This window comes from Amblyraja radiata, chromosome 20 (assembly GCF_010909765.2).
Source record: "Amblyraja radiata isolate CabotCenter1 chromosome 20, sAmbRad1.1.pri, whole genome shotgun sequence".
Classification (NCBI taxonomy): domain Eukaryota; kingdom Metazoa; phylum Chordata; class Chondrichthyes; order Rajiformes; family Rajidae; genus Amblyraja; species Amblyraja radiata.
Window position 1 is genome coordinate 21,542,726 of NC_045975.1, and position 12,279 is coordinate 21,555,004.

Below are 12,279 nucleotides of genomic sequence, written 5' to 3' on the forward strand. Positions count from 1 at the left end.
TTGTCTTGTGGTAGTATTAAAAGCAACAGAAAAATAGTGTAATGAGAGTGTGTTCATTGCTACTAGGGGTCATGGTTTGCATATCAACAGAATTTGAGATTTCATGGCTCTGTGATGTGAATGTTCCTTTAAGCCCTCACTGGAGCCAGAATTTTGCTCAAGATATTCTTGGTGCTTTGTGATAAGTCAGTGGCTGCAGGTTAAGTATAGGGAACTGTTAACTTCAGCACCTCTGCTGAAGGGGAAGGGAGGTGATATCGTGAATGATGGATGATGTGTGCATCTGGTGTGAGGGGGCTCAGGCATGTGTATGTGGAGGGATCAAGATAGGTGTGCAAGCATTGAGGGGGAAGAGATGTGTGTGGTGGGAAGGCATCCAGACAGGTGTGTGTGTGTGTGTACATAGATCTCCTTACCTCCCCCCCCAACCTGCCCATCATCCTGGTGAATGCTCCTTTTCAATTCCAGTCAGGTATGTACTTGAGGATGGGGTCTGTACAGATGTGTATATGGGGATGTCTGTAGTTCGTAGAGAGGCGCATGGAAGGGGTCTAGACAAGTGTGTACATGGGAGGGGGCGTGTACATGGGAGGGGGCGTGTACATGGGAGGGGGCGTGTACATGGGAGGGGGCGTGTACATGGGAGGGGGCGTGTACATGGGAGGGGGCGTGTACATGGGAGGGGGCGTGTACATGTGAGGAGGTGTGTACTTGGGAAGGGGCGTGTACATGTGAGGAGGTGTGAAGAGATCTTCTCTCCTCCCCTCACCCTGGGGAAAAAAGGGAAGGTGGGTTGCGGATCACAAACAGTCGCTCTGAAACACCGAGCTCTTTCTCCTCCTAACGCCGGGCGAGATATCGAAGCTGACCACCTTTCCCTCCCCCTCTATCTCCACCCCCTCCTCCTCCACCTCTTCCATCTCGTCGCCCCCCAGGCTGACCTGGGGGCGGTGCCTCGCCTCAGCCTGCTCCATCTCCAGCTGCCGGGCGCCGAGCGGCGGCGTGGACACTTTGACAGTGTTGCCGAACTTGGAGTAGTCGACCGAGTAGCGTCCGTCCTCCTCGCAGACGACGGGGACGAAGCGGTGCCCCCACAGGATCTCGGTGGAGAGGTAGGAGGTGCGCGCCTGCATGGTGATGCCGGTGGTCTCCACCACGCCCTCGAGCACGACGACCAGCTCGAAGCGGGCGCGCGCCAGGCCGGCGGCCGTTAGGCGGTAGAGCGGGCTCGAGCCGTCGATGACGTGCGCCACGATGAGGGGCGAGACCAGGAAGATGGAGCCGCCGCTCCCCGCCGGCCCGTCCAATGAGACGTCGAGCTGCCGCAGCGGCTGCACCTCCCCCTCGGCCGTGCGCGCCCGCCCCACCAGCTGCGCGCGCACGCTGGCGCCGATGATCATGGAGGTGCGCAGGTCGCCCACACGGAACATGAGGCACAGGCGGCCGTCCCGCGGCGCCACCACCGCCGAGCGGCTGAAGATCAGCGTCTCGGCCCGCAGCCGCGCCTGCGACGTCTTCATGAAGATGCAGCCCATCATGATGGCGTTCACCACCAGCCCCACGATGTTCTGCGCCAGCAGCACGGCGATGGCGAACGGGCACTCCTCGGTGATCATCCGCCCGCCGAAGCCGATGGTCACCTGCACCTCAACCGAGAAGAGGAAAGCCGAGGTGAAGGAGTGGAGGCTGGTGATGCAGGGCACGGCCGGGGGAGATGGCCCCCCTCCACCTCCTCTGTCGTCCAGGTCGCCGTGAGCGAATGCCAGCAGCCACCAGATCATGGCGAACAGCAGCCAGCTGCACAAGAAGCTCATGGTGAAGATGAGCAGCGTGTGCCGCCACTTCAGGTCGACCACCGTGGTGAACACGTCCTGCAGGTAGCGGCCTTGCTCTCGGATGTTGGTGTGCGCCACATTGCAGGCGCCGTGCTTGTCGACGAAGCGAGCCCGACGTGGCCTCTCCCGGCGGCGGGGACGCGCCACCACCTCCTCCTGCAGCCGCAGCACGTACTCCTCGGCCACCAGCTCTTTCCTGGCCGACAGCATGGTGGGCCCATCGCAGGGCGAGTGCCCTCACCCGCCGGCCGGGCTCGGTTCAGCTCAGCTCACTGGAGAGGGATGAGAGAGGGAGAGAAACGGGCAGAGAAAAACAACCAACCTTCAAACTGGGAGGAGCAGATTGGCTTCAAAAACTGGAGGGGAGAGAGTGAGACGGAGAGGTGCAGTCCCACTGCAATAATGGCAGAGAGGAGCAGTCTGGTTTCAAACACTAGGAGAGAGGTACAGCCCACTTCAGTGCAGGAGTGTTCTTTCAAACACAGTCAGAGAGAGGGGCAGTCTATTTTAGTGACAGAGAGAGGAGCAGTGTTCTTTCAAACAGGGAGAGGAGCAGGCTACTTCAGTGACAGTGGGTCAGTGTTTCAAATAGAGAGAGACGGAGAGAAGTAGACAACTTCAATGTCAGAGAGGGGCAATGTTTCGAACAGAGGAGCAGTCTACTTCAGTGACGGAGTGAGGAGCAGTGTTTAAAAGATAGAGGACGACAGAGAGGAGCAGTTTACTTCAGTGACAGAATTGTGTGCTTTCAAGCAGATAGGAGCATTCCACTTCAACGACGGGGAGAAGCGGGCTGGCTTCAAATAGAGGAACGAAGAGAGGAGAACAACCAATCTTCAAAAACGGGGAGAAAGAAGAGCAGTCCACATTAATGACAGAGAGATAACCTTCAAACTGGGAGAGAGACAGAACAGCAGTCTAGTGGGAGAAAGACACATGCAGAGAGGAGCAGTCTGCCTCGGGGACAGAGAAAAATGGTCCGACATTAAACCTGGGGGGGGGGGGGGGGGGGGGCGTGAGAGAAGGAGAAAGGAGCAGTCGATGCAAACACTGGTTGAGAGAGATAGGAATAGTCCATTTCAATGACAGACAGTGAAAAACTGAGACAAAGAGAGGAGCAATCAAGCGTCAAAGAGTGGGAGAGAGTAGTAGTAGTCCTGCTTCTAACACTGGTAGAGAGAGGAGCATTCCACTTAAATGACAGTAAGAGAGAGAGAGAGGGGGAAACAGGAGCAACCAACCTTCAAACATGGGGAGTGAGACGTAGAGAGAGAGAGAGAGAGGAATTCAACCTTCAAGCACTGGGGGAGAGAAAGGCGCATGGATAGAGAGACAGGTAATCAACCTTCAAGCACTGGGGAGGGGGGGGGGGAGGGAGGGAACAGTCCACTTCAATCACAGAGACAAAAAGAGGAGAACCAACCTGCAAACACTGGCAGAAGAGAGCAAGCAGCCTGTCTTCAAGTACTGGGAGATCGACACGTAGAGACATAGACTACAGAGCTTCAAAGCCTAGCCCGGATTGTATGTTGAAGGAGGAGGCAAGGGGAGGGCACGCCAGCTGTTGCTGCCAATCATGCCTGTAACCAGATAGGGGAAGCTGATGGACTCCAATGCCAGAATGCTGAGTTAAACACAAAGTGCTGGAGTAAGTCAGTGGGTCAGGCTGCATCTCAGCTGTAGCATGTCCATTTCCTGTTAACAGATGCCGTGTTACTCCAGCACTTTGTGTTTTAATCAAGATCCAGCATCTGCAGTCCCTTGTATCTCCTAGTATTTAACATATCCCCCCCCCCCCCCCCCCCCCCCCCGGGTGAAAAAGATTGACCGCTTAACTTATCTGTGCCTTTCACTGTGGAATCTACTTCAATCAGGTCTCTTTTTCAACCTCTGATATTCCAGAGAAAACAATGCAACGTCTGCTTGCAGCTGAATCTCTAATTCGGACATCATTCTGGTAAAATGGAGATAATTAACTAGATTCTGGAATCTCGAGCAAAACACAAAGTGCTGGAGAAACTATGTTAACCCACTTTCTCATCCGCCCCCAACACACTGAGGGCATTTCACAGTCCAATTAATGTACAAACCTGCACATTTTAAGGATGCGGTAGGTGGAACACCCAGAGGAAACCCTCATGGTAACAGGGAGAACATGCAAACTCCGTTGCAAACGGCACCCGAGGATCGAACCTGGATCTCTGGCACTGAGGCAGCAGCTGTACTAGCTGTGCCATCCTTTTATGTCATCTTTCTGACCCAAAACAACTTGGCCCTAATTTTAATTTTACTCCTTTGTCCTGATGTCTGCCACCAAAGGAAATTGTTTTAATCTTCTGGTTAATCACACATTTCTGTCAATCAGCATAAATAGCGCAATCAAACAATCGTTTCTTGAAAATGTATAATATAGAATCTTGCTTTGAGCTATTCCTGGCATGTTATTTTGGAAGTGACATCAGTCTTGCCTCCTGAATTATTTACCATTTCCCTTTGAAGAAAATCCCAGGTGTTTTCCGTACTTGTGGCTTGAAGTATAGCAGGATATGGTGAACAACAGACACTGACTCGCATTGCAGTTTAAGGATGTGTCAGCCTATTTTGTAGCCCAGATAACCAAAGCTCTCTAGGTCACTGAACACAACATTACCCTTGTGCGGCCCCTGCGATTCACTGAAAGAGTGCTGCATATAGAGTGTCTCTCACACCCTACCTGGTTGTTGTCATTGTATCGAGGGATGCAAACTTACAAAGACTCGCAAATATCGATGCCTAAAGGCAGAACTAACCTTTCTGGGCGAAACAGACTGGCGTGAAAATAGGAAGGCATGTAGGACTAATATAACTTATTATTGGCTCTGGGAGCAGGAGAATGAACTGTGAAGATTGCTGACAACAATAATGGACAGTAAAACACACAAAATTATTGCTATCTTCAAAAACAGAAACTGAGAATTAGGTCTATAAACACATTTAAAAGGGATTCGGCAGGTACATGGTAAATAGTTTACATCCCAACCAGGGAAAAAACTTTGGCCACTACACTGCATTGATAAGAAATGTGCCAATTTTATTTACAGAACAAATGAAATTACAAATGCATCTATTGCTATGTATCATTTATCTGCCTGTACAAAAGAGGCAAAGGTTCCATCCCTTTGTTCCAAGAGTATGCTGGGTGTGTCGTATTCCAAGATAATTCCTCTCTTCATCACAATCACCAGGTCTGCATTCAAAATGGTGTGCACACGATGCTGGAAAACCAAAATAATTATTAGCATGATTTGTTTTCAAGACCAGATATTATTTTGAAAAATATGAATCTTGGTTAGCCACTCATCGCTGGAAAGCAAAACACAGCCCGGGTTAGTTTTGGAAGCGGAATACATCTGTTTTTGCAACAATTACACACCATTCCCATACAAACCCAGCAAGTCACCTTTGTGCCTGCATCTTTATTTTTTGGACTTCACTAAAGAGGCAAATTTGCTGTCTTTGCTCATCAAATTAGATACAGAATCGTTCTCCGCTACTGTGCCCTCAAACAGGACTACAATCTGATCTGCATCCAAAATTAGCGAAACCCGATGCTATAAAAGGAAAGGGGGAAAATCTTTCACACAGGTTCACAAAAAAATCGTAACGATGAGCAAGTCATAAAGTTCCCATGATAGTTACTACTTTGGTTGGATTGAACTGGTCTTGCTCTCCATTCCATTGCCATATTATTGAGATCCAGTTTCGACCCTCACTTCGGATACTATCAGTTTACATGTTATCACTGGCTGCATGGGATTCCTCGGCAAGCATAAGACTGTTCCTACATCCCTAAGATATGCAGATTTTTAGGTTAAATGGCCTGCGTGTGTATGGAGTGGAAGAGAAAGTGAGATAACAGACCTAGTGTGAACGGGTTATTGATGATCAGCGTGGACTCGGTGGGTTGAAGGAATTTTGACCCACTAGATGTTTTAGGGTTCTGGTTTTACTAAATCAGTAATCCAGAGTTAAACAATCCATAAGAGTTGAAGTCTAATATCCGTCCCATTAGAATTTATTGTTTTAAAAGAATAAATATCACCAAAATTATAATTGTTTATGTCACTTGTTTATTAATACCTTTTGGTTTTCTAGCATAAAATCCCTTGCTCCTTTTGAATTGCAGCAACGTCAGGTTTATATGGAAGATTCAGCACTGTCCCAATTAATTAATTAATTAAAGGAAAGCATTTATTGTGGCCCTATTCCTAATCAGTGGTCTCAACACACAGCCCAACATCCATATTTCCAAGGTATCTATACATGGATGAAACACGAGTGCCTGTCATTGATATCCAATTCTCAAATTTGATCTTTAAGTGTCTTTATTCCAATCAGTGTGCTTGCAACTCAGGATCCCTAACCACAGATGTTAAAACTGTTCTCATTATATGTAAGATGGATGCAAAGCGCTGGAGTAAATCAACGGGTTGGGCAACATCTCTGGAGAAAATTGATAGGTGATGTTTCAGGTTAGGACCTTCCTTCAGACTCACTATATTTGCTTGGGGCTGTTTGTTCCTCCCCAATTATGGGTGTGTGATGGGAACACACTTTGCAGTTTCAGGGCTTATCAATGCAAATCCTAAACCCGTATCACTTTTCTCTTGGTTGATGCCTCTCAGATGAAATGATCATAAATGAAATTTGTTGACAATATCATCCTTTAAAACTCTTGATTTATCCACAGTCAGTAACACCTATGAACCTGGAATCCTATCTTGGTGGATTCTAAACTAGTAAAGGCTGATGTTACTTACAGCAATGGTCACCACTGTTCGATCTGCAAAGGCTGTCATCACAACTTTCTGTAAAATATTTTCCTGCAAAAGAGCAGTATCATTTAGAGTCGTTCAGCACAGAAACAGGTCCAACAGCCCAACTCGTCTGTGCTGACCAAGATGTCTTATCTAAGCTTGTCCCACATGCTTGCATTTGGCTTATATATACCTCTAAACCTTTTGTATTCATGTTGTTGACCAGATGTCTTCTAAAAGCTGTTTATAGTACCAACATCAACTACCTCCTAGGGCTGCTTGTTGCATATACCCACACCATATGAGTGAAAAAGTTACCCCTATTCAATCCATCCCCTGTCATTGTAAACCTTGTCGTCTGGTTCCCCTCCACTCAATTTAGTTGTATGTGTAAATAATAAAGATAGTGAACAGAAGTGATTCAAATTCAGCATCTGCATCTCAAGAATTTTCTGAAAACATCCTTGAAATATATATTGGTTACACCAAACTACTTTGTTTTATATAGATGTATGACAATTGTATCCCTTACCACAGATGGTAAACTGATCTTGGAAAATTTGCATGGAGTTGTTTGCTCCTCACTGATGATGGGAACACACTTTGCAGTTTCAGTGCTTGCCCGTGCAAATCCTAAAACTGTTTCACTTCTCCCCAGATTGATGCCTCTCAGAAATAATCATAAATGAAAGATGACCACTGGTACTTACTGTTTCCATGTCGATTGAGGCTGTGGCTTCATCCATAATCAACACGCTACTTTTCCGCACAAAGGCTCTTGCCAAGCAAAACAGCTGACGTTGACCCAAGCTAAAATTTTCTCCTCCTTCTGTAACGGTAGCATCTGCCATTCAGATATGAAAAAAGTCGGAATCATGATTCATGACTGAGGTAATATAATAAACTTAATATTCATTGACCTGGCAAACTACTCAACAATGTTTAGTACATTTGATTTTTAATTTTGTTTAGTTCAGAGATGCAGCACAAAATTACTAGAGACATAGGTAGGGTAGACAGTCAGAACCGTTTGCCCAGGGTGGAAATATCAAAGACCGGAGGGCAAAGATTTATAGTGCGAAGGACAGTTTAAAAGAGATATGTGGGGCAGGTTTTTAAATGCCTGGAACGCACTGCCAGAATGGTGGAGATTGATAATCTTTATTTTTAAACATTTAATATTTCTTTTCCTTCGGCATAATGTGGAAAGGAATATTTGCTCTCCTGACGTTCCAAAAAAAGCTAATTATTGCCATTGTTTTGGACTTCAGGGCAAAAATTCCTTGCAATTAATTATAAAAAAGCCCAATAATCTGACTAATATTTTGCATTGCAGATATTATACTGTTTACATTAGTCTGGGTTTATTGTAATTGTACATAGAGGCTTGCAATTCCCGCACCAAGGTGTGTACGGCAAGGGAGGTAAATTAGAACATAGAACAGTACAGCACAGAAACAGACACTTCGGCCTACAATGTCTGTGTCTGACATGGTGCCAAGTTAAACTATTCTCTGCCTGCACCTGTCTCCACCACCATGCTGGCAGCCGTTCTAGGCACCCACCACTCTATGTTTAAAAACTTGCTCTCCACCATAAAGCCATGCCCTCCAGCCTTTCACATTTCCACCCTGGGCAAAAGATTCTGCCTGTCTATCCAACCTTTGTCTCTCGTAGGTTTTTGCTGTATCTCAACTAAATTAAATGTATTAAACGTTGAATAATTTGCAAGGTCAATGAACGCTCTGGCTATTGACATTATGGATACTAGTTCCTACAGCCATAAGCGTTAGTATAAAGAGCATCAGTAAATTTTGACCACAATTGTTTTGAATTGATTAAAAGACACAGCGTTGAAACAGACCCTTCATCCCATTGTCCACGATGACCATTGATCCCCCATTCACGCTAGTTCTATGTTATCCCACTTTCTCATCCACTCCCTATACACTACGTAAATTACAGAGGTAAATTAACCGACAAACCCGCACGTCTTTGCGACGTGGGAGGAAACTGGAGCACCAGGAGGAATTTCACATGGTCACTGGGAGAATGTGCAACGTCAGGATCGGTCCCGGGTCTCTGGTGCTGTGAAGCAGCAACACTACCAATTGTGACACTGTGCCGCCTTACATTTATCACTGCTAAGCCTATCTGATGTCAGTGCATACGCAGTTTCCAACAGAAGTCACTGAAAGATTTCCAGGAATTCCTAATATTAGAAGTCAATTACACTCTCCCTGTGTGAGATACTCACTTGGCCAGCATCAGAGATACAGCACAGAAACAGGCCCTTTGGCCTACCGGGTCCGCGCCGACCAGCGATCACCCCATAAACTAACACTATCCTACTCACTAAGGACTATTATAATTTATAGAAGCCAATTAACCTACAAACCTATACGTCTTTGGAGTGTTAGAGGAAACACAGAGAAAGCGCACATGATCAAGGGGAGAAGAGAAGTGGGGGAAAAAAGATCTGAAGCATGCATTCTTTAAATGGTCTCCAGCCTCGTATGCTTGTGCTGGTTTATTTACAACCGGTTATGAGCCTGTTCCAGGAGAGCGGGATGTGCCTTGATCCTAGCTTTAATTATTTTTGATTGGGAAGACATGTAGTTATAATTCTACTCTGCATGTCCCCACAAAACATTCACAATTCATTAGCGTCATGTTTATGCGGTGTAATATTTTAAAATTGCAAGCCAACCACTAATCTATTTCACTTATGTAACTGGATCCACAGGATTGTGGCAATGTTTATCAATGTGGCTGGTTCATTTGTCGCAAACAAATTTAAAAGACATTTGGACAAGGCAGCACAGTGGCACCAACGGTAAAGTTGCTGTCTCATACCTCCAGAGACCCGGGTTCAATCCTGACTACAGGTGCTGTCAGTACTGAATTTGCTCCAGGGTCCTTCCACATTCCAAAGACGTGCAAGTTTGTAGGTTAATTGGCTTCGATAAAATTGTAAATTCTCCCTAGAGTGTAGGATAGTGCTAGAGTGTTAGGTGATCGCTGGTCGGCTCGGACTCGGTGGGCCAAATGGCCTGTTTCAATGCTGTATCTCTAAACTAAACTAAACGAAAGGTGCGTGGATATGATAGGTTTAGAGTGATAGTTGCCAAATGTGAGCAGGTGGGACTAGCATAGATGTGGACTGGTGGTAGCCATGGACGAGTTGAGGTGAAGGGCCTGTTTCCCACTGTATGACTATGACTAGGTCTGAGATCAACTAAATGTCATTCTCTTTATCCTGTATCTTTACACTGCGGACTCCGCGATTGTAATCATGTATAGTCTTTCCCCTGACACGTCAGCATGTAACAAAAAAGCTTTTCACTGCACCTCGGTACACGTGACAACTAAACTAATCTGGAGGAAACTAAAGCTTGATCTATGCTATTATAAATCAGGGTACTAATCTGCATATTGTATGCATCATGAACTACATTAGTATAAAATGCCATTAAAGAGATTAAAGCAAGGCTTTTTGTCTTCAAATTATTTTTTCTTTATCTGCCGCAAGTGGACATAAACAAAAGATAGCTGTATAAACCAGTGTCATTGCTGGATGTCCATTAACTTAAAAAGGCAGCGATACTCTCTCCCTCTCATGCTGCTAAGCTTTTCCTCTGCGGTCTCACATATTAAACTAAAAATAAACTACTACCTAAACTAGCTTTAGCTGGTATTGGAAACCTTTTGAAATTCTTGTTGTAGCTTCTGCTTCAATCACTTGCTTTATTCAGGTTTGTTCAGGTGATGGTGTAAAATGGGATGGTAAATAAAAATCAATAGGTGGTTAATATAAGCTGTCAGTGGACAACTGCACCAATCCACATTGCTGCCAAGACAAATACTATCCATCTGTTTCTTCCATTATCTTTATCTTGCACTAAACATTATCCCCTTTATCATGTATCTGCACACTGGACGACTCGATTGTAATCATGTATGGTCTTTCCAGACTGTTTAGCACGCAACAAAACCTTTTCACTGTACCTCGGTACATATGACACTAAACTAAACTTTCCTGCACTCTATAACCTTCACATTCTTTTGCATATCTATTCCACACTCCCTTGCACTATCTTATCTTTGTACATCTATCGTTCCTTTAAAATCCGAGGTTAATTATTCATACATTCAAACATGAGGCAAGATGTGATTTGTATTTTCTGTGTACAAAATCTCATTTTAATATCTGCTTAATGTAATATTGGAGGATATGCAGCAAATTGAAACATACATGAAATATGTGATCCCCAACACTGACAATTCAGCGGGTCAGGCAGCATCTCTGGAGAACATGGATAGGTGATGTTTCGGGTCGGGATACATCTTCAGACTGATCCCTACTACAATTAGACTGGAGAAGGGTCCTGATCCGAAACATCACCTATCGATGTTCTCCACAGATGCTGCCTGACTTGCTGAGTTACTCAGCACTTTGTGTCATTTTGTAAACTAGCATCTGCAGTTCCTTATTTTCACAAAAATAAATGTTTTGCTTTATCTTTCCTTCTACATTACAGAATAAATTATTTTGTGATCTTTTGATAATGTAAAGTTTATCTTTCTGTAGGGTTAGAAAAATACACTCTACAAAGTACAATATCAAATATGGTACTTATGACCTGTAACGTGTGAGGATGTAGTAAAACATTAATTTTGTCAATGTGTTTCTGTTGCATGTTAATTTTTCTGCTGTGTTACCTAAACCTCCAGGTAAAGCTTTCACCAAGTGTTTGAGTTGTGCGATCTCTAAGGACTCCCACAGAATGCTGTCTGTGCATTTTTTCTCTGGGTCCAAGTTAAATCTACAGGAAAATGAAAATAACAAGTTCAAAATTCAAATTTTACAAGTTAGTTTGATTATCTTCAAGTCATTGTGGTACGGAGACCCATTGAACTCGAGCCAACTCTTAGTTGACAAACTGTTCATTACACATTTAAAAAAGGGGGTGGCACAGTGGCGCAGCGGTAGAGTTGCTGCCGTGCAGCGCCAGAGACCCGGGTTCAATCCTGACTACGGGTGCTGTCTGTACATAGTCTACATATTCTCCCAGAGGCCATGTGGGTTTCCTCCTATTATCTTTGATTGGACCTTACTGAACTTTATCTTGCACAAAACGTTATACCCTTTATCTTGTATTTGTACACTGTGGACGGCTTGATTGTAATCATGTATAGTTTTTAGTTTAGACTTTAAAGATGCAGCGCAGAAATAGGCCCTTGGGTCCACCGGGGTCCGCGCCAACCAGTGAACACCCCATACACAAGAAATATCCCACACACTAGGGACAATATAAGATGTTACTGAAGCTAAATAACCTACAAATCTGCATGTATTTGAAATGTGGGAGGAGACTGCAGTATCTGGAGAAAACCCACGCAATCACAGGGAGATCATACAAACTCCATACAGACAGCACCCATAGTCAGGATCGAATCTGGGTCTCTGGCATGGTAAGGCAACAGCTCTACCGCTGCGCCATTGTGCTGCCCATCTTTTCATTGACTGATAGCACGCAACAAAAAAAGCTTCTCACTGTACCTCGATATGCATGACAATATAAAACTAAATCTTTTATCAGACAAGTATCTGAATTTTGATTATTTTGATCTACATTGCAGTCTTC

General features: G+C 45.0%; 2 protein-coding genes across 7 annotated transcripts in view; both read right to left on the minus strand.

The window, feature by feature from the left end:
• Nucleotides 1–565: 565 nt before the first annotated feature.
• On the minus strand, nt 566–3,354 carry kcnj11 (potassium inwardly rectifying channel subfamily J member 11). The gene is made up of 2 exons (XM_033038998.1): nt 3,259–3,354; nt 566–2,107 (listed from the first exon to the last, which is right to left on the minus strand). Exon 2 carries the CDS (start codon nt 2,043–2,045, stop codon nt 801–803), a length of 1,245 nt encoding a protein of 414 aa, XP_032894889.1. The 5' UTR covers nt 2,046–2,107; nt 3,259–3,354; the 3' UTR covers nt 566–800.
• A 1,532-nt stretch (nt 3,355–4,886) lies between these two features.
• The window catches only part of abcc8 (ATP binding cassette subfamily C member 8), a 104,565-nt gene continuing 97,172 nt past the window's right edge, over nt 4,887–12,279 (minus strand). For 3 of the 6 annotated variants that reach the window (XM_033038996.1, XM_033038995.1, XM_033038994.1), the window contains 4 exons: nt 11,354–11,457; nt 7,342–7,475; nt 6,635–6,697; nt 4,952–5,089 (listed from right to left, as the gene is read on the minus strand). In XM_033038996.1, the coding sequence (XP_032894887.1) occupies nt 4,952–5,089; nt 6,635–6,697; nt 7,342–7,475; nt 11,354–11,457 (439 nt within the window). Of the gene's footprint in view, nt 5,090–5,274; nt 5,426–6,634; nt 6,698–7,341; nt 7,476–11,353; nt 11,458–12,279 lie in introns of all 6 variants that reach the window. The other 3 variants (XM_033038997.1, XM_033038993.1, XM_033038992.1) reach the window with 2 other exon arrangements.

What these genes read in the sequence shown, in the direction of transcription:
- kcnj11 (XM_033038998.1), bottom strand. Translation starts at nt 2,045, where the DNA reads ATGCTGTCGGCCAGGAAAGAGCTGGTGGCCGAGGAGTACGTGCTGCGG.